This window comes from Lissotriton helveticus, chromosome 2_1 (genome assembly GCF_964261635.1).
Source record: "Lissotriton helveticus chromosome 2_1, aLisHel1.1, whole genome shotgun sequence".
Classification (NCBI taxonomy): domain Eukaryota; kingdom Metazoa; phylum Chordata; class Amphibia; order Caudata; family Salamandridae; genus Lissotriton; species Lissotriton helveticus.
Genome location: NC_136059.1, coordinates 432,865,833 through 432,886,500, shown reverse-complemented (window position 1 = coordinate 432,886,500; position 20,668 = coordinate 432,865,833). Strand labels below are relative to the sequence as shown.

The 20,668-nt window shown below is 44.4% G+C and overlaps 1 protein-coding gene across 1 annotated transcript in view; it reads right to left on the bottom strand.

The window, feature by feature from the left end:
• The window catches only part of ITGA1 (integrin subunit alpha 1), a 1,037,437-nt gene that overhangs the window by 306,929 nt on the left and 709,840 nt on the right, over positions 1–20,668 (bottom strand). The window contains exon 15 of the mRNA XM_078675060.1: positions 19,172–19,302. Within this exon, the coding sequence (XP_078531186.1) occupies positions 19,172–19,302 (131 nt within the window). The remainder of the gene's footprint in view (positions 1–19,171; positions 19,303–20,668) is intronic.

The window sequence follows — 20,668 nt, the reverse complement described above, 5'->3', positions numbered from 1 at the left end:
ACAAGGTGTCGTAACGGTTTTGTGGTATTCCCCTAGACTTTTGCTTTTCTCATGGCCTGTAAATGAAATGCTAAAAGTTGGAATACTTGCCTTGAACACATCATACCAGAAGTGTCTCCAAGGAGCAGTTGGCTGACTTCCTTTTTGAGATACAGGGACACAACAAGCTTCATGATGATCAGGACCAACTGGACTTGCCTGGATCCTGCTGCTGGCTTCTGCTGGAGTGAGTCCTGACCACCAATAGGTACCTCCTGAGGTCTCAGACTACTGGCAGGTGTCAGAGTGTACTCCTCCTACCTCAAAACTGAAAGAACTGGACTCCAAGTGAAAATCCAGATTTTCTAAACTCTTTCCATCAGCCACAACCAACTGCATCTCTTGTCAATGTGAAGCTCTGACCGGCAAACTGCTCTTCGTGTCAACAATGATTTTCTTACGGTCAAACTCTAACCGGTGACAAGCTCTTTGTGCCGAAAACAATGTCCTAACAGCCCCCACCAATGTAAAGCTCAGCCGAGGCTCCTTGCATGGAACTGGACTAGGTAGAAGCTAAACAGTCAACTGGGACAAATCTGGTCCCTGTATCTTAATCAAGTTCCATTGTGGTCAGCCTAAACCTTTGACTTTAACCAGCTCCAGTGTGACCAGATAACTGTGACTGACCATTTGTTTTGCTTGGGACTATTTTCACCTGAAACTATAAAAATTCATAACTCCGCTTCTACTTGGTGTCATTTTGTTTATTATAATTTACTGTATGTGTTGTGCTTTTGCTTTATGACTGCGCGAGTGCTGCATGAATACTTTACATATTGCCTCTCAGTTAAGCTTGCCTGATTTTCTGCCAAGTTACTAGATGGTTAGGCATAGCTTTATTTAGTAACTTTTGTGGTTCACTCTGACAAAGATTGTGTTTGATATTTGAATGGGGCTCTCACAACTCTCAACTACTTACCACATTTCTTACATTGGTGTTCAGCTGTTGGATCCAGTACTAGTGCCGTGCCACTCAGTGATTTGTGTAAAGTAAAAAATACCTTACTATAATATGACATCAAAATGTATTTATTTAAAATTCTCATGAGTATGGTCCCCTGCTGGATACAGAGCAAGAAGTAGTATATGCTCCCGCAACCTGACCCCTGAGGACCAAGCGGACAGAAGGGCTGAAAGTGAGCTCAAACTACAGCTGGCCATTTTGAAACTGGCTGCTGCAGAGGAAAAACCGGGGATCAGGTAGGAAGTAGGTTCCGCCAGGTTCCTGACGGAGAAGACGTTCATCTACTAAGAGAAAAAGGCCCTTGTGGCTCATGAAGTGAATCAGAAAGAACTGGATTTGCAGGTAAAGAAGCTTGCAGAGTCCAGTGAAGATGATGGCAGCACTACAGAAGTGCCTAGAGGAGGTAAAAGGGTCCACATTTCCAAAGACCTGGTGCCTGGATATGTGATGGGTGAGACATTGATACATGGTTTGCTGAACATGATGAAGCTCTGCATATGCACAGGGCTCCAGAGTACTTTACTGGAAGGCCTTTCGGGAGTGTTTTACCACTGTCTTTTACTGAAGCGGTGACATCTTGCATTATTTCGCTGTCTATTTTTGTTTTTGAACGAGTGATTGCAGCTACGGAAGCCGTTTGCACAGCTGCCTTCGTCATCAGCCAATGAATTCCCTGCAACGTGAACGCCGTCACGCTGATGACTCAAGTGTATGAATCATGTGAGTCTTTTGTAGTTCTTTCTGTAATAGAACTACTTGTTCCCAGAGCATTTTATGCTTAATTGTGCCACCTTTTGCGTCTTTGAAACCGTTTTGAACCCAGTTCTGCAGATATTCATTGTAAGAATGGACGCAGTAATACAAATCGCACACTATAACTGTGGGGAATTCGCGATCGGTATTTTCCAGCGCCATCTTGAAAGCTTGTAGTTGAGCTCGCTGAGCTGTACAGTCTCCGAGTGATTGAGTTTTTGTGACCATAGGACGAAATTTACCTTTGCGCCAGCAACATTTAACAATGGCGCACGCAGCACTATAGGCTTGTTTACCCCCAATTGCGGGCTGTGCTGATCTGTCTGTATAGATTATACATCCGTAATGTTCTAGCGGCAGAATTTCAGTCGGAAGAGGACATTCTTGTTCGTATTGGAGAAATTCTTGTGTCTTCAAGTATGGGTCAAAAACGTATTCAACATCTGTTGCAGCAAGAGAGTTAACCCATTGTATCCATTGTATTGGATGTAAAGCCTTAGCATTTGGAATGCTCGTTTTTGTCACAGCCTCTAAGGCAGGTACAGGTGTAACGAACATTATGCGCTTACCCTGCGCAAGAGCTCTCTCTTTTGCTACTGCAGTTTGAACCGATGTCAGAATCTTCTCTGTAGAAGTACATTTCATTTCAGCTTGTGTGTACAGGAGTGATTTGGATGCTATTGGTACCTTTTCACCTTCATTAAAGGTTAGGTATGTGAATCTGCATCTCCCTGGGATGATTCGGATTACAAGATTGCACACGTTGTTGCGTGTTTGTAACTGTGCTTTTGTTAACATGTCAGTTTGCACTGAACGCAAAATTTCTGTGTGTTCTTGAGTCTAATTAGTTGATTTGAAATCAGGTTTTATTAGTTCGTAGAGAGGTCTGTGTAATTTAGAGCATAAGTTCTACCACAATTCAGGAAACCTAGAATTGACTGTAAGTTTTTCAGCATTTTTGGAGGTTGAAGCAGCGCACATTTTTCTAGAAAGTTGACTGCCAGGCTTTTGCCTTCACTTGATAACTTGTATCCTAAGAATAGGACGTTGAGGTGGGCAATTCGTGATTTCTTAAAATTGAATTTGTACCCTTCAGAAGCGAATCCCAGTATTATGGTTTTCATTCTGTTCAAGTGCATGTCCAAATCATCGTCTGTAAGATAGATGTCATCGACATAAGATAATGCCTCATCATCATATGTTTGTAGTAACTCTGTTACTCTGGCTGAGAATAACCCTGGACTATTCTTGAATCCCTGGGGGAGACGGTACAATTGTCGCTGTGTCCCCTTTATTGAGAAAGGGGTCCAGTACCTGCTTTCTGGTGCAATGTTTTGACAGAAGAAACCATTAGAAATATCTAATGTGGTTTTATATTTTTTCCGCACGATATTATTCATCAGTTCTGCACTATGTGCATTTTGTACTGCAAAAGTTTTTTAAGTATAAGTATTTATATAAGAGTTTAAGTATCTGTAGTCCAAAACTAGACGATATGTATTGCCTGGCTTGGAGACAGGAAACAAAGGATTGTTCATAGATGAGGTGCATGTTTCAATCACCCCTTGGTATTCAAGTTGATCTAAGATCTGCCTGACTTGTTTTTTGGCTTCTTGCTTAACTGGATACTGCCTTTGTGCAGTAGGTTGAGTTTTTAACTGGATTTTATGATGAGGAGAGTCCTCATCCCATCCTATGTGATTTTTGTATAATGCTGGAGCCTGGGCTACAGCCCATTTTCTGGCATATGTGTATTTTTTATGAATTGGAATGTGATTTGAGAAGGCTGGCATAATTATCTCTTCGCCATGTGGGCACTCCTTGACAAATTCAGGTGGCCAGTCTTGTTCAGCTAGAAGAATGTTATAACCCTTAGATAGCTTCTCCCAAAAGAGTACCTTTATTTTCCTAGTTATGTCCCCCTCCATTCGGAGTGTTTCTTCATATAACTTATGGGGTACACTAACCCTGGCGTCGGCAGTTTCAACTTGAATACATTCATTCAAGTCGATTCAAAAACGGGGGTGGTGATGGACAGAGTATCTGAATTAAGCAGAACACTCCTACCCAGTCAAAAGATCAGGGATTGATCCATCACCGTTTTTTAGCTCACTGCACCATCCCAGTTCAGAACCTGGCTACATGCAAATTAGTCTGGCCCTGGCCCAGTGCATCATGGGAACAGGGCAGACCAAACTACCAAGCCAATTCTTTACTGGGAAGGAAACAAGCTTCCGGGGACCGGTTTCTGGCATTGCAGCCGTCTTCGGCCCGGCTTGCTTGAATCCTGATGGTGCAATGAGCAAGGGACTCACATCTGAGTATACCCTTCCACACTTATGGTGGCTAAAACGATTCAAAAACGGGGGTGGTGATGGACAGAGTATCTGAATTAAGCAGAACACTCCTACCCAGTCAAAAGATCAGGGATTGATCCATCACCGTTTTTTAGCTCACTGCACCATCCCAGTTCAGAACCTGGCTACATGCAAATTAGTCTGGCCCTGGCCCAGTGCATCATGGGAACAGGGCAGACCAAACTACCAAGCCAATTCTTTACTGGGAAGGAAACAAGCTTCCGGGGACCGGTTTCTGGCATTGCAGCCGTCTTCGGCCCGGCTTGCTTGAATCCTGATGGTGCAATGAGCAAGGGACTCACATCTGAGTATACCCTTCCACACTTATGGTGGCTAAAACGATTCAAAAACGGGGGTGGTGATGGACAGAGTATCTGAATTAAGCAGAACACTCCTACCCAGTCAAAAGATCAGGGATTGATCCATCACCGTTTTTTAGCTCACTGCACCATCCCAGTTCAGAACCTGGCTACATGCAAATTAGTCTGGCCCTGGCCCAGTGCATCATGGGAACAGGGCAGACCAAACTAACAAGCCAATTCTTTACTGGGAAGGAAACAAGCTTCCGGGGACCGGTTTCTGGCATTGCAGCCGTCTTCGGCCCGGCTTGCTTGAATCCTGATGGTGCAATGAGCAAGGGACTCACATCTGAGTATACCCTTCCACACCAATGGTGGCTAAAACGATTCAAAAACGGGGGTGGTGATGGACAGAGTATCTGAATTAAGCAGAACACTCCTACCCAGTCAAAAGATCAGGGATTGATCCATCACCGTTTTTTAGCTCACTGCACCATCCCAGTTCAGAACCTGGCTACATGCAAATTAGTCTGGCCCTGGCCCAGTGCATCATGGGAACAGGGCAGACCAAACTACCAAGCCAATTCTTTACTGGGAAGGAAACAAGCTTCCGAGACCGGTTTCTGGCATTGCAGCCGTCTTCGGCCCGGCTTGCTTGAATCCTGATGGTGCAATGAGCAAGGGACTCACATCTGAGTATACCCTTCCACACTTATGGTGGCTAAAACGATTCAAAAACGGAGGTGGTGATGGACAGAGTATCTGAATTAAGCAGAACACTCCTACCCAGTCAAAAGATCAGGGATTGATCCATCACCGTTCTTTAGCTCACTGCACCATCCCAGTTCAGAACCTGGCTACATGCAAATTAGTCTGGCCCTGGCCCAGTGCATCATGGGAACAGGGCAGACCAAACTACCAAGCCAATTCTTTACTGGGAAGGAAACAAGCTTCCGGGGACCGGTTTCTGGCATTGCAGCCGTCTTCGGCCCGGCTTGCTTGAATCCTGATGGTGCAATGAGCAAGGGACTCACATCTGAGTATACCCTTCCACACTTATGGTGGCTAAAACGATTAAAAAACGGGGGTGGTGATGGACAGAGTATCTGAATTAAGCAGAACACTCCTACCCAGTCAAAAGATCAGGGATTGATCCATCACCGTTTTTTAGCTCACTGCACCATCCCAGTTCAGAACCTGGCTACATGCAAATTAGTCTGGCCCTGGCCCAGTGCATCATGGGAACAGGGCAGACCAAACTACCAAGCCAATTCTTTACTGGGAAGGAAACAAGCTTCCGGGGACCGGTTTCTGGCATTGCAGCCGTCTTCGGCCCGGCTTGCTTGAATCCTGATGGTGCAATGAGCAAGGGACTCACATCTGAGTATACCCTTCCACACTTATGGTGGCTAAAACGATTCAAAAACGGGGGTGGTGATGGACAGAGTATCTGAATTAAGCAGAACACTCCTACCCAGTCAAAAGATCAGGGATTGATCCATCACCGTTTTTTAGCTCACTGCACCATCCCAGTTCAGAACCTGGCTACATGCAAATTAGTCTGGCCCTGGCCCAGTGCATCATGGGAACAGGGCAGACCAAACTACCAAGCCAATTCTTTACTGGGAAGGAAACAAGCTTCCGGGGACCGGTTTCTGGCATTGCAGCCATCTTCGGCCAGGCTTGCTTGAATCCTGATGGTGCAATGAGCAAGGGACTCACATCTGAGTATACCCTTCCACACTTATGGTGGCTAAAACGATTCAAAAACGGGGGTGGTGATGGACAGAGTATCTGAATTAAGCAGAACACTCCTACCCAGTCAAAAGATCAGGGATTGATCCATCACCGTTTTTTAGCTCACTGCACCATCCCAGTTCAGAACCTGGCTACATGCAAATTAGTCTGGCCCTGGCCCAGTGCATCATGGGAACAGGGCAGACCAAACTACCAAGCCAATTCTTTACTGGGAAGGAAACAAGTCCACTGTCTCCAGATGATACTTCAGGATCTTGCGAGCTATGGTGACCTCTGCTGCGCTGCGCTGTCTAGCATTGTCTGGGCCCACTCCCTGTTCTTAAGTTGTGTCCTCAAGATCCTCGGCATGTCTGATCTTTAGACTTGCTACCTTCTTCTTTGTGAATTGAGTTTTGTTATTTTTTGGAATGCGCTGTTCGTCTTTGGACGTCACGCGTTCTTCTTTTTGTTCTGATCGTCCTCTTCTTTAGGATTTCTGCGTGGAAGTATGGAAGGTACGAGAGAAACGTGTATCAATATCTTGATATCTATCAGGTTTTCTCAAATTATCCTTATTTCTAAGGTTATATCTCTTTTCAGAGGGCTCCTGTTGAGGAGACCTTCCTCTGGACTGGGAACGCTTCTCTTTAGGAAGTGTCTGTTTGGTGTTTTCCCACTTCTTCTTAGGAGTAGTGAGATTATTTTTTATAAAAACTTTTTCTGGATTTTCAGTTAGTTGGGGTTGTACTAGTTTCCCACCCAAACTATCTGTACCTAGTTCTTCATAGGATTTTTCAATAATTCTGGCAAGCTCATATGGTTGCCCAATAATATCTGTTTCCTTTAGCTTTTGGCGGAATGCCACAGATGCTGCTTCACCTTTAATGTTGGCTAACAATATAGCCGAGACCTGTTTGAAATCTTTCAGTAGCTTCATACCAAGATTTAAGGCAGGTTCTGGTCCGTATTCATTTTGAATCTGTATTAGTACGTATGGTATTACCGGACGGAACACCATGTGTTTTTGTGTAGATTGAAGCAAAGACTGTACCCCAAGTGTCACAGTCCTTCTCGTGTGGTGCCATCCCCATTGGTAAACAGATTGTCAGAATTCTGTGTTTCTCATGAGGTGTACTATCAGGGAATACTGCCTCTATTTGAGTAATTTTTTGGGCTAACCAGAACGGAATTTGTTCTTGTTTTGCAGGTAATTTACCGATTACTGACTGTATAGTGTGTGGTGTAATTTTGTTTGTGTTCCCCTGATGAGGGGTGTGCTGTGGAATCCTTATAATAGGTTGGACTGTTACAGTCCGCATGACAAATTGAACCAATTGTCTATGTGTTTTAGCTGAGCTAATAATTCTGGACCTGTCATTCTTTCAATGTCAGGATGTGGTGTATAGCTGGCTAATACCGGCCTTGTTGCTCCTGGTCTACCTAGTGGAGCGAGCCTGGTAATGTGATTTTGATAATGTAGGGTGCCATTAAACCAGAGCTGATGCTCTTGGTAACTTAGTGGAATTTCAACGTCCTCGAAAGGAACGTATTCCGCTGGAGGTTCCTCTACTTTGTAGTAGTGGAACTCGTGTGTTACTGCATTTGCTGCAGGAAACAGGATCCATGAATAGAATACCTCTGTCTGCCGATGTTCATGTGCCTCTATAACAAATATTACTTTACCACCTCTCGATGATACTCCATTTTCTATATGTTTTATAATGATTGTTTTCCTTATATTTGCCGGATGAGTATAGCATCCGGGTTATTTTGTTGGGGATTTGTATCGTCTAAGACTGCCTCCCTTTCGTCGTCACTCTCCGTCATTTTGTTGACCGAAAGTTTGCAGAGCAAGTTTCAAGGAAACAAAGATTAGGTGCACAATATTTTGGAACACTGTATCCTTCAACATTGAACAAACCAAAAACTAATACATAGGATTTTCGTCCTACTCAGTTTTGGTGGATATTATATCCTTTTTTACCCTCTTCAGATGTCTTTTGGAGTATTTTATGAGAAAAAGGGGTCTGTGTGAAAAGCACGACTGAGTTACTCTAGTATCTAGCGTTACATTATCGCCTTACCAAACGCTGGGCGCCATGTAGTGTAGTTCCTATATTCCCAATAGGCTCTGCGCATTGGAATAATATATCCTATAGATTTGACGTAGGACTTAGGTATACTAGGTCTCTATAGAATATACTAGACTTAATTGTGAGTGCCAGCTGGCTCAGAAATCACTAGAAACTTTCTCGAATACACAAGAAGGGATTCGTTTCTGATAACCGCATAAACATGACAACTTTGTTTCCCAAGAATAGGAAATGTATCTCTAGAATCGCTGAAACAATAGATAGTTATTTCACTAAGTCAATCGTGCATGCTTCGTTTCACCAGAGGTGCAGAGAAATAGAGAGACGGGGGTTTTCAATAAAAAGTATTTATTGAACAGTCTTCTTTCTCATGCAGAGGAAATGAACTGCCACAATCGTAATACTGGTTGCGGTGGTAAAAATGGACAGAAGTATGGGTTGATGTCGTTTGTCTGAAGGTTCAATTGAAGAAAAGCAACTGGAGCTGAAGGTCAAGTCGGGATAGCCACTTGATGTGCCTCTGAGAAGCTTGTTCCTTAGGGTTGTATCCAACGTATTCGGGGTACGGCGTTTATTTGCGTGATTTTTTTGAAAAGACGACCGGTCGTCCTTCTCGGTGCGATACAATAAGAAGCGCTTCTGATTACCGGCTGCGGGGGTCAGCGAGATATCAACGGGAAAAGCATATTTTTGCTGTTACGGCTCCAGTGGTTTATTGCGGCGATGGCTCGCAGACTTAAAGCAGCGTCTGTTGCTTATGGGCTCAGCCTTACTGATTCGAGCCATGCCCGTTGTTGTTCTTGCATGCCTTGTAAATAAGGCAGAAATTAGCCTAGTGTCCTTTGGCGTCATAGTTATGGTACTGAAGGCTCACAAGTCCGACAATACCAGTGGGTCACCATCGATGGGTAGAGGGTTGAGGGTAGAGGCTCTGAGAGACACAGGAGCCCGTATGACTACTGTTTGGAGCCATCTGTTGTTCTTAAAGCAGCTTGTCCCCGATATTCATCACCAGGTTGAGAGAGCAGATAACAGGTAAGCCACCATCCAGGGGCTCTGGTACCCTTTGAATGGGGGGGGTCTCAGGTTTCTTACAGGTAGATATTAGTCCGCCATGCCCATTGACTGTCCGTTAAGGCATGACCTGGAGCACACCACCTGAAAGGAGTTAGGGCTCAGGTCTCACCTGGAGATGTTGGGATTGCCTGAGTGGGTGTGCCTGGCCGCACGGTCCTTGGCAATCTGGCAGAAGGGCCTAGAGCCTGGAATAATGGCCCAGCTATCTGCCAAGAAGAGGAAGGGCAAGGGGCATGGAAACCCACTTCAGAATTTCTCATGATCCTGGAGGAGGCTGATCCTTTGGGTGATGCTACTAACATTGCTGCAGTAGGGGACCTACCTGAGAAGGCTGGGTGGCAAAATGAAGGCGTGGGCTGTCCCAGGCAGAGTTCTGCAAAAAGCAGAGGGAGTACCCTATTCTTGAGGGTCTACTGTGGCAGGCTGAGGCCCATGCAGCTGGCAACATTTCTGGTGATCACCTAATTTGTAGATAGAATGGCCTCCTATATAGCAAGCCTAAGGTCTCCGAGCATAGAGCAAGCCATGTGCTGTTGTTTTACCAGTGACACAGAGCGTTACTATTTGCATTGGCTCACTACATACCTCTAGCAGGACATCTGGTGCAGGCCAAAACCTCTGACCGACAGGCACTTTTATTGACCCTAGATTTGAATGCAGTATACAAATCCTGTATAACCTGCCAAGCCAGTGGGAAGTCAGGTGCAAAGGACAAGGTCTCCCTCCTTCCATTTATTGTAGTGGGGACACCATTTGAGAGGGAGGGCATAGACATTGTTGAGCCTCAAGGCTGCCCTAGGCAACATGGTTCATCCTGGTCTTGGTGGACCATGCCACATGGTAAAAGGAGGACCTTCCTCTGAAGGTGATGACTGTATCCACAGTGACATGGGCACTGATTGGCATATTAACACACATGGGCTTCCCCGAGGGGGTTGTATGTGACTAGGGTACCAACTTCATGTCTGCTTACATAAAGTCCATGTAGGAGGAGTGTGTGGCAACCTATATGTTATGCACTCCATACCACCCACAGACTAGTGGGCTTGTTGAAAGATTTAACAATATCCTGAATTGCATGATTATGGGCCTACCAGAACCCATGAGGCATAAGTGGGATGTCCTCTTGCCATGCCTTCTATTTGCATATAAGGGGCAGCCTTAGAAGGGAGTGGCGTTCAGTCCCTTTAAACCTCTTTTTGACCACCCTGTTCATGGACCCCTCAGTCTTGTAAAAGAGGGATGAGAACAAGCTCCCAAGAAACCCCTGAGGATGTTCTGCGCTACATGTTGTGTCTTTGGTCTCAGATGAAGCTCTTCTGGAAAGGAGCCATTGAGAACTTGGAGGCCAGGCAGGGAGTGATAAAACACTGGTACAACCAGAAAGCCACTCTAGTGGAGTATCAGCCTGGCCAGAAGGTGAGGAGGAAGGCATGTCATACAGCATAACTAAATCAAAACCTAAACCAATCCTAATATCTTTTTGTGACAAATACCTAACTGCTTAATGGTAGATTTAACTCTGCACTACAGAGTCCAAATGTGTTATTCATGTTTAAAAGCATCTCATCTCTTTCATTTGAAAGAACATCACACAGAGGTTATAAATGGTTGTGAGAAAGGTTATGGTGTGGACATATATTATAAAGATGAAAGTACCCCCTGCCATACGTTATACGGATATTGCAAGTCACGAAGGAGTTCCATGATCTTATAAAGTAACACTGCCTTCTGCCTCGTTTCTCATTAAGGACACTGAACTACTCTGTGATTTGCAATATCCTTATAATAAATGACAGGGAGCACTCTAAACCATATATTCTATGCATTAAAGGCCCACCACCCCAGTTAGAGCCTTAGTGCAAATCTATGGCATACAAATGAGGTGGACTGTCTCCCCACCCATTACTGCCCCTTTCCCATTTTTTATGAAAATTTTACTTTGGCATAGTCGCTGGGGTGTAGTCTTGACAAAGTTGAGGTAGGGTCCTTAGGCTTATATGACTTGCACTCAAATGATTTCTGGCAGGTGTGGTGTTAGTGTTTCATTTCATAATGACTGAGAGACTAGAAATTAGTTCACACTTCATTAGTAATGTGCTATTATGGTGAATGCATAGAAAAGCACATTTGTTGGGAAGATAGGCTCATGGGTGGGAGAGCGGAGCTAGCCACTGAGCAAGCTAGCCGCTTGGTGAGGAGCTCCTCGCAAACGCCTAATATATCCTTCATAATCCTTCAAACATTAATTCAACGCGACTGCAACTGATAGAGAACAGAGTCCGTTGGAAGCGGGAGCATTAGTGAGCCAAGAACGGCCCCTGAAGGACCCTAAATACTGCGGAAAGACAAGCGAAGACATGCAGCCTCCGCGGCGAAAGTGAAAGTGATGCCGCGGACAACAGTGATGAACTTCACCACGTGTGCCCCTGGCACGTGTCGGGCCACCCCCGGCGCCCATCTGTGGTCCACTCACCACGCCGATGGCACCGGGTCTAGTCCCCTACAGCCTGTGGGGGACAAGACCCAACTGTAGGGGCTGTAGGGGACAAGACCCGACTGTAGGGGACCAGACCCAGTGCCATTGGCGCGGTGAGTGGTCCACAGATGGGCGCCGGGGGTGGCCCGACAGGTGCCAGGGGCACATGGGTGACACTGTGGGCGGCGCCATACAAGAAGGGAGTCGAACCCCGTGGCCTGATCAGAAAGCCACATGTGACACCTAACAGAGCAGCTACTGTGGTCCCGATTCACAGATACAAAAAAGGAGTAAAACCAGTGACAGGGGCCCTACACGACACGAGCGAGAGACGAGTGAACCGAGCAGGAGGTACTCCGCCATATGCGTGAGGACGGTCACGAATTCAGGTGAACGGCCCAGTATTGTTCCAGTAGCTGCTCGAAGACACTGGAAACGCGGCGCAGGTGCATGGCGGAAGAGATAGCCTGGTCAAGTGAGGTACTACGGCCTCTGCGAGCGCGAAGGCCCCTGATCAGCAGGAAAACGCTGTGTGGCAGAGATACACGTGAGGACACACAATTAGACCCTGTAGCCACCAGTGGGACTCTGCCTGCGTATACCGCCACATTCTCATTGGGGTCCTGGTGTACATGGGGCATCCCCACCCTCCTGATTTCTCACGCTAGACGCACCGATTCGGAGGCGAAATAGGTAGAGAGGCCAAGACTGGGACAACCACAATATCGGCTGGCCTACACGTATGCGGAGATTGTGAAGGACGGGCGCTGAAGGATGTACGTCCAAGGGACTGCTGGAAGCCCGTTACACAGGCATCTTGGAAGGAGTCGAAGAGGCATTAGATCAACATAGCAGCTCCATATTGTGCAGCAAATCTCCTCAGCTAAACTTCTACCTGGATACAAAGCCCACAACTACACCAGAGCCCAAGCTCCAACACGGAACTGCACTTGGACTAGGAGACCTTTAGCAGGCAGGGCACCCTACACAGCATAGACACCCTCTGCACTGGAACAGACCGGAGCAAACTATCTGGCAGTGACCCCACTCCAGTGCTGCTGTAGTCAGTGAACCTGTGGGCCGGATGGATAGGTAATTACACCATGTGCAAGACAGACTGCACCCAACCAAAAATAAACTTTGAACAGGCGAAGAAACAACAAGAACACAGCCCTGATGAAAACCAACAGCGCTATCGACAGCCGGGGCTAAAGGAGGAGTGACAAATGATGATATACAAACAATGTTTTCAATGAGCCAGGTCGCACTGTCAAACATCGATGGGAAATTGATTCCTTGACATATAGAGTTCACAGAATGTTCGAACGAGTAGACAAACACACAGAAAGAATAGACATGGCAGAGCGCAGGATATCCAAAGCTGAAGATGGACAAGTGCAGATAGACACGAAACAGACCGGGAATGAGAAGCACCTGGCAGCAATGACGGCGAAGACGGAGGACTTGGAAGCAAGGTCCCGAAGGAACAACATCGCTTAATGGGAGTTTCAGAAACAACAAACACGGGCCCAATGGAACGTTATGTGGTGCAGCTGCTCATCTCCCTGCTGAGGCGAGACACCTTTTCTGACATGGTCATAGTCGAGAGGGCCCACAGATCGTTGGCGCCAAAACCTCCAGCTGGATCCCGACAAAGACCGATCATTGCATAAATTCTAAATTACAGGGACAGAGATGCAGCACTCCGAAAGGCCAGAGAACTGGGCAAACTGACCCATGAAGATATGGACATATCCCTGTACCCAGACTTCACGGCGCCTGTGGAAGCGAGGAAAAAGTTCAGCACAGCGAAACAGAAATTAAGAGATCTAAATATTCATACACAATGCTGTACCCAGCTTGACTCAAAATCCCGAACGATGGAAAGACGTGGATCTACACTGAACCGCAGAAAGTGCTGAAGTTTATACAACAGAAAGAGCAGACGAACACACGGAGCAGATCGCTGAGAGGAGAACAAGGGGAACAATCCACCATGTCGGATGTTGAATGAACAATATATCATAGACATGTGATAGACACTGCAGCGAACTTTCTGTGCGCTGAAGCGGGCGCACTCCCTATTCGGCGGCAACCAACGACACGACCTTTGAAGATGCTCGAATGCAGGGTGGTCTACAATATGCAGTACCAGATAAGTTGACAGACAATTTTTGTAGTTTAAAATCTCATTGTGACGCTACAGCCCACATGTGTCCCTGCAATGATTAGGGCCATTGGCCGATGGTGAGAGGGGGTTCTTTCACAACCTTATTCAGAAATGATGTAACGTGTTGAGTTCTGATATATGCGAAGCTAGGGCGTTTACCCATGTGGCCTATGCCACAAGCAACGGGATGGCAGCTCTGACCTATATGTGTGTACCATACAAGCTTTCTTATTGTTTTTTCTTTTTTTTTTTGCGGGGAAATGTTGTATGTTATTGTTGGGAATGTCTCCACTAGTAAGGGAAAGGTGGAGTGGGAGAGGGGGGGCAAGGGAGTCAAACAAAAAAATCTGACCAGTAGTGTAACGGCAGACAGACACATGTAAGACAATATGAGACACTTTAGGCACCTCAATTGGATAGATGGCAGAGACACGGCAGACGAATGATACTCTGAAACAGCACAGCACGTTGACGTTCCTGACCTCGAATGTCAGAGGGCTTCACAACCCATAGAAAATACGTAAAGTTCTCGCATATTTAAGAGAGAAGCAGATAGGGGCCAGATGGGCTATATTCAAGCTGACATCGTCCTATTCGTCATATGCTAGTGGGATCCTGCTCTTGGTGAAACGTAACACACCTTTTACACTTATTAAATCTGTAAAGGATGACTAGGGATGCTACGTTATAGTGAAAGGCTGTTTTGGCGGAACAGTGTTAACAATTGTCAATGTATATGGTCCGAATAATGATCACACCTATTTCTGCGCACAAATCTGGATGCAACTACGTGATCTCCAGCACACAGCCATCCTATGGGGTGTGGACTTTAATATTTACTTAGACCCCACACTAGACAGATCAACCGGGAATGACAGATATGGCAAACAATCGGCTAAAGTATTAAGGGAAGGGATGGAAGACGTGGACATAGTGGACATAGGGAGGCAAAGACACCCAGAACGGAAAGAAGGTACCTGTTTCTCATTAACACACCTTACATGGTCCAGGCTTGATTACTGGCTAGTATCTCAAGATGTGTGCACATGGACTACTGCCATTGACCACTTATCCAAAACACTCTCAGACCATGCCCCGGTACGAATCAAATTGGAAATTCCGGCGCGCACCCCACTGCAATTCAACTGGAGACTGAGGCAGACAGCACTTCAGGACCAGGTGTTCCGTGATAGATTATTTCGAACACAACTCCGGATTGGTAAAGAGCACAAAGACACTTTGGGAGGCTTTCAAATCCACCATTAGAGGCCATTGCATCAGTAAACATGCAGGCATTCTAAAGGATATCCAAAGACAACTGGAAAGGATAGAAGCTGAAATTACTAGGATGGAACAGGAATTTGAAGACACCCACAACAACTCAATTCTAGCTGACTATAGAACAAAGATTGATAAATATAACGAGTTTGAAGATGACGAGGTAAAATACATTTCGCGCAAATACACTGCTAGGAACTATGGAGTGGGTAGGAGACTTGGAAGGGCGTTGTCACATAAAATCAAACCCACTCATACCACGGTGTACGACACTCCAGCTATTCTATAATGCTTCACCAAATACTACACTCATGTTTACACTGCCCAGGCAAAGGCCTCTACACCGGATATACAGGACTATCTGGATGATGTAGCACTGGCATGGTTGTCAGATACACGCTGAGAGTACGTCTACCACCATATTACTAAAGACAAAATAGTAGATGCCATTAATTCCCTTCCTAATAATAAAGCACCGGGACTAGATGGACACCCGGGTGAATTTTATAAAGAATTCAGAGATCTACTGATCTCACATCTGGCTGAAATGTTTGAGGAAGCCTATAAAGAAGGCACACTCTCGAACTCATTAAGTGAGGCACTTCTAATAGCACTCCCGAAACTAGGTATGACCCTACTGAATGTGAGTCGTACAGGCCTTTATCCCTGATAAACATAGATGCCAAGAATCTGGCCAAAATAATAGCGAATAGAATACAACCGCTATTATGTAATCTAGTATTACCAGAACAAGCAGACTTCATGCCAACACGATCCACCACCCACAATATACGTACCATCTTTGCGTTATACCATCAAATAGATCCGGACATACCAGCAGCCGCGGCTCGATTAGATGCTGCCAAGGCATTTGACTGGGTGGGTTGGGGCTTCATGGTTGTTGCCCTTCATAAAATGGGGTTCCCAGAAACATTTCTAAAATGGATATCACTATTATATGCTACGCCTAGAGCACAGGTCAGAATAAAAGGGAACACATCCAGCCCAATAGAGATCACGCGAGGTACCAGAGAGGGCTGCCCCTTGTCACCAATGCTATTTGGATTAATCCTGGAACCACTGACCTGTAAAATTGGGCAGCAACACTCCGAGGCAGCCTTGCAATTTGACCTCCAGCCCATTGGAATTGCATTATATGCTGATGATATGGTCCTTTATACCACGCAGCCTGCTAAGAATCTAAACTCACTCATTAGAGAATATGTCCGATATGAGCAATCTGCAGGCCTTCGAATAAACTGGGATGAATCGGTTGTGATACCTCTCACTGCGACACACCGGAACCTGATCTGGAATACCCTCTAAAATGGCAAACAGACCCAGTAAAATATTTAGGGATCTGGATTCAGATGCAATTGACCTTGCAATTTGACCTCCAGCCCATTGGAATTGCATTATATGCTGATGATATGGTCCTTTATACCACGCAGCCTGCTAAGAATCTAAACTCACTCATTAGAGAATATGTCCGATATGAGCAATCTGCAGGCCTTCGAATAAACTGGGATGAATCGGTTGTGATACCTCTCACTGCGACACACCGGAACCTGATCTGGAATACCCTCTAAAATGGCAAACAGACCCAGTAAAATATTTAGGTATCTGGATTCATCGTGATCCAGAACTGGAGAACTCAGAGAGAATTATGGTAAGGCGCTGGTGAGACTAGAAGAGCAGGTGAATAAATGATTAAAATGCCTCTCTCTATGGCGGATAGAATAGCCCAACAGAAAATGATCATACTACCTAGGTTCCCATACCTTTTTTGGAATATACCAATGTGGTTAACTGTGGCCTTCTTTTTCAGACTACGCTCTATCTTGCAATGACTGATGTGGGCAGGCAAACAAGCCAGGACTTGTTGGAAGACCCTAACTCAACCGTACAATCTATGGGGCTTCAGGGTGCCAGAATTTCAGCTATACTTACTCTGTGCAGGCGCAGGCTCAGAATGCACACTACTGGACGAAACCCCACGCATATATCCCACACATTGCGGTGGAAAGGGATAACGTACATCTCATGCCATTGACTTCACTTATAGCGGACCCGACGAAGTATACACCACGAGATAAGATACAAACAGCTCAATGCACTTCTAGGGCGTGGCATGGGCTGGAACACAGAGCACATAAGCTCCTGATATATGCACGGGCGTTGCCCACAGCGAGACACCCTAAGCTTACTGTAACGCAAGACAAGAAAATGCACACTTTATTGGTAGAGATGGGGCTGACCACTATGGGAACAATATTCCCACACAATAAATTCATTAACTTGACAGATCCCTCACTTTGCGCCCATTAATCCCCCTTGAAGAAATTCGCATATTTACCACTACGCACGGCAATCAGGACACTATACACCACATTCCCAGAAGAGCCCATGCAATTGAACATATTACAAATACTTTTAATGGCTCCTACTCGCAAGAACTTGGTGACACGCCTAAACAACACGGCCCAAGAGGAACAGGCTGAGAAGCCTAACGTGACGGTACATAGGTGGAATATAGCATTGGGTGAGACAATAGATGAACATGACTGGCAATACAGATACACACAACTCACACTCCTCAAAACAAACTGTAACTTGCGCATTATTCATTTGAAATTCCTTCATAAACTATACTACACGCCTGCTAAATTACACAGACTAGGCCTTAGAGAGACAGATAACTGCCAGAGGTATAATGCACTGAGCGCTGATTTTTTGCACATGTCATGGTCATGTCCATAACTGCAAATATATTGGAGCGACGTTACTAACACACTCACTGAGATGCTATTGGAACAGATCCCTAACACTGCTTTTGGTGTGCATTTTAGGAGTAAGGAAACCTAAATATGCCAGACGCAGGAAATTCTTGCCAGTCGCGTTACTGCTTGCTAAGAGGCGCATAGCGATGAGATGGGAAGCAAGAGGCCCCCTAGACTTAAAGACTGGATCGCGGATATGACCCACTGTAAGGCAACGTTAGATACCTATGCAGAAGACATTGCACAAGCCTTGCGACCCAGAGACTTCTGGGAACCACTTGTCCAATACTTATAGGTGACCTCAGAGTCCAAAACCACAAACTGACCTACACAAACACACTTTACCATACAAACATTATAGGCGTATGTAACAGACGCAATATACGGTGCGAAGTAGCGGACCTAGTGGGGGTGAAGAAATTCTTGTGAACCAGGTTATCGTCAGCCGAAACAAGGAACTGTAAAGTGATAAATAATATGTGTATGGAGCAGATTGTACCACCATGTGATATGTAAGGCGAATCAATGGTAATTCCAATGTTTTTCATGCCATGTAACTACTGGTTGAAAGGGGGAAAAAAAGATAGGCTCCTGGGTAGATCAAATTAATTTGAGGAAATAGGCAAAGCTTTCTCACAAACAAAGTAATACAAAGGAGGAGAAGAATTGTGTAATGTCAGAGCAGAGGCGCACATTGGATTGGTGTAGGGGCCAGAAGCAGGGCAATATCTGCAGATAGGCCCCACATTGCACAAAATGCATGCAATGTCCCTAAAACAAATAAGTGAAAAAATGTAATTGTATTTTGTTATATCATATGTATACTGACCATAAAATATTGACTAATAATGTACAGCTTTCATAAAAAGAGACATGTATAGGCTTCTTACAATAAAAAAGCGACTTGTGTCATGTAGATTATAAAATGGAAATGATTTTAAACATACCGAAGATAGTTGCTTACACAATGAGGAAAACAGAAATCACAATATAGCCTTTATATGATCAAATGAAGTAGGTGGCAACACATTAGCCACGTGTACAGTAAGTTAATCTCAATTGCAGAATAGGGAAGACTGTATTTTCTTCAGGCATAGAATATCTGAAATGTCCAGACCGCTAGTGAAATTTTAAATACTACTCACCAGAAGAGGGCAGCACCTCCCAAGCCACCGATGGTTACGTCAATTAGACCATCGCCATTCAAATCCATCTTCCCATCAATTGACTGACCGAAGAACTTCACTTTGTCACCATCACCACCTGAAGGAATTCGCTATCATAACAACAAAGACACACAAATGGCTTATGTGCAATAAATGTGTACTTTACATGCATCTTTTTTTTTACTTCACATCATTTTTATTGAGTAACATGAAATGACAAATAATACGAACAATAATAATAATAATAAATCATTCAGGAGAAAACAAATACAAATATTAAAAAAATGCTTTACTTCCATCTTTGAAGGCATGTTTTAAAACAAGTAATATCTTGCAAAATGTCATGCAGTAAGGGAGTAGTCAGAGCATTAGAATATATCTCACTTTGAACCAAAGCTCTATGGCATTAAGCAAAGGAAGCATGTGAGGAAGATCCACCCTAGAAGAGCTCCCTTGTCTCTTCCAGCCAAGCATCTATCCATTCATCCTTTCACCTTTCCACTGATAGTCACCATTTCACCTTTATATTCTGTCATCCATTGATTATTTCCATCATCAATTCCATCCATCCATTCACAGATCCATCCACTCATTCATCCACCTCGGCCTTCCTATCAATCTTCTAACTTTTTTCACCCTTCCTTAATTTCCACTTTGCTTTCTTTCATCCTTCCATCCTTCTTTCCCTTTTCTATCAACACATATTTTTTAATTCCTTATAGCATTAATCAGAAGAGGCCCATAAATAACTCCAACTCTGCTGTACCTGCTGAAGTAGGAGGTTCACAATAACCCCTGTCATGCAGAGTAATAGCGTTCATTAACAAAGTGTTTTTTCAGTCCAAGCTGAAGAAACAGGATTTCAAAGAAATATATCTGCTACGACCCAAAGAAATGTAATGTTTGGTGGTAATTTTAAGATAAGATGTTCAAAATGTGACTTTGCACATTAAACAAATTGTTACATTAAACTGTCCACAATTGTTGCTGAGCTGTGCTACTGAATTATGTTTTAATCAGAGCAACAGTAGGGAAAGTGTTGGACTTCAAGGGGTTAGATTTACTATTCTCACTTCAGTCTAAGCAACAATACAGAAAGTTTAGGACTTCTTAGGTGTTAGATTTACTATTACCGCTCCAATATAAGCAACAGTAGGAAAAATGTTGGACTAACATAAAAACATAAGTAAAAATAATAAATATAACCATATTAAAATTAAAATACTACTTACATTTAGCAGAAAAAAGAAATAACAATGAATGTAAAATAAATGTTACAACTATTATTATTAAATACAGGTATTGATAGATTAATTATAGTTCAAATAAAATAAATTATTTACATAATAAATGATCAAATACAAATTTGCATAATTAATTATGATTTTGATATGTAAATAACATTAAACAATGAAAACAATAATACATTAATTACTTCCCACCTTAGTCCTCTACAAACCCAACAACTAGCTTCTA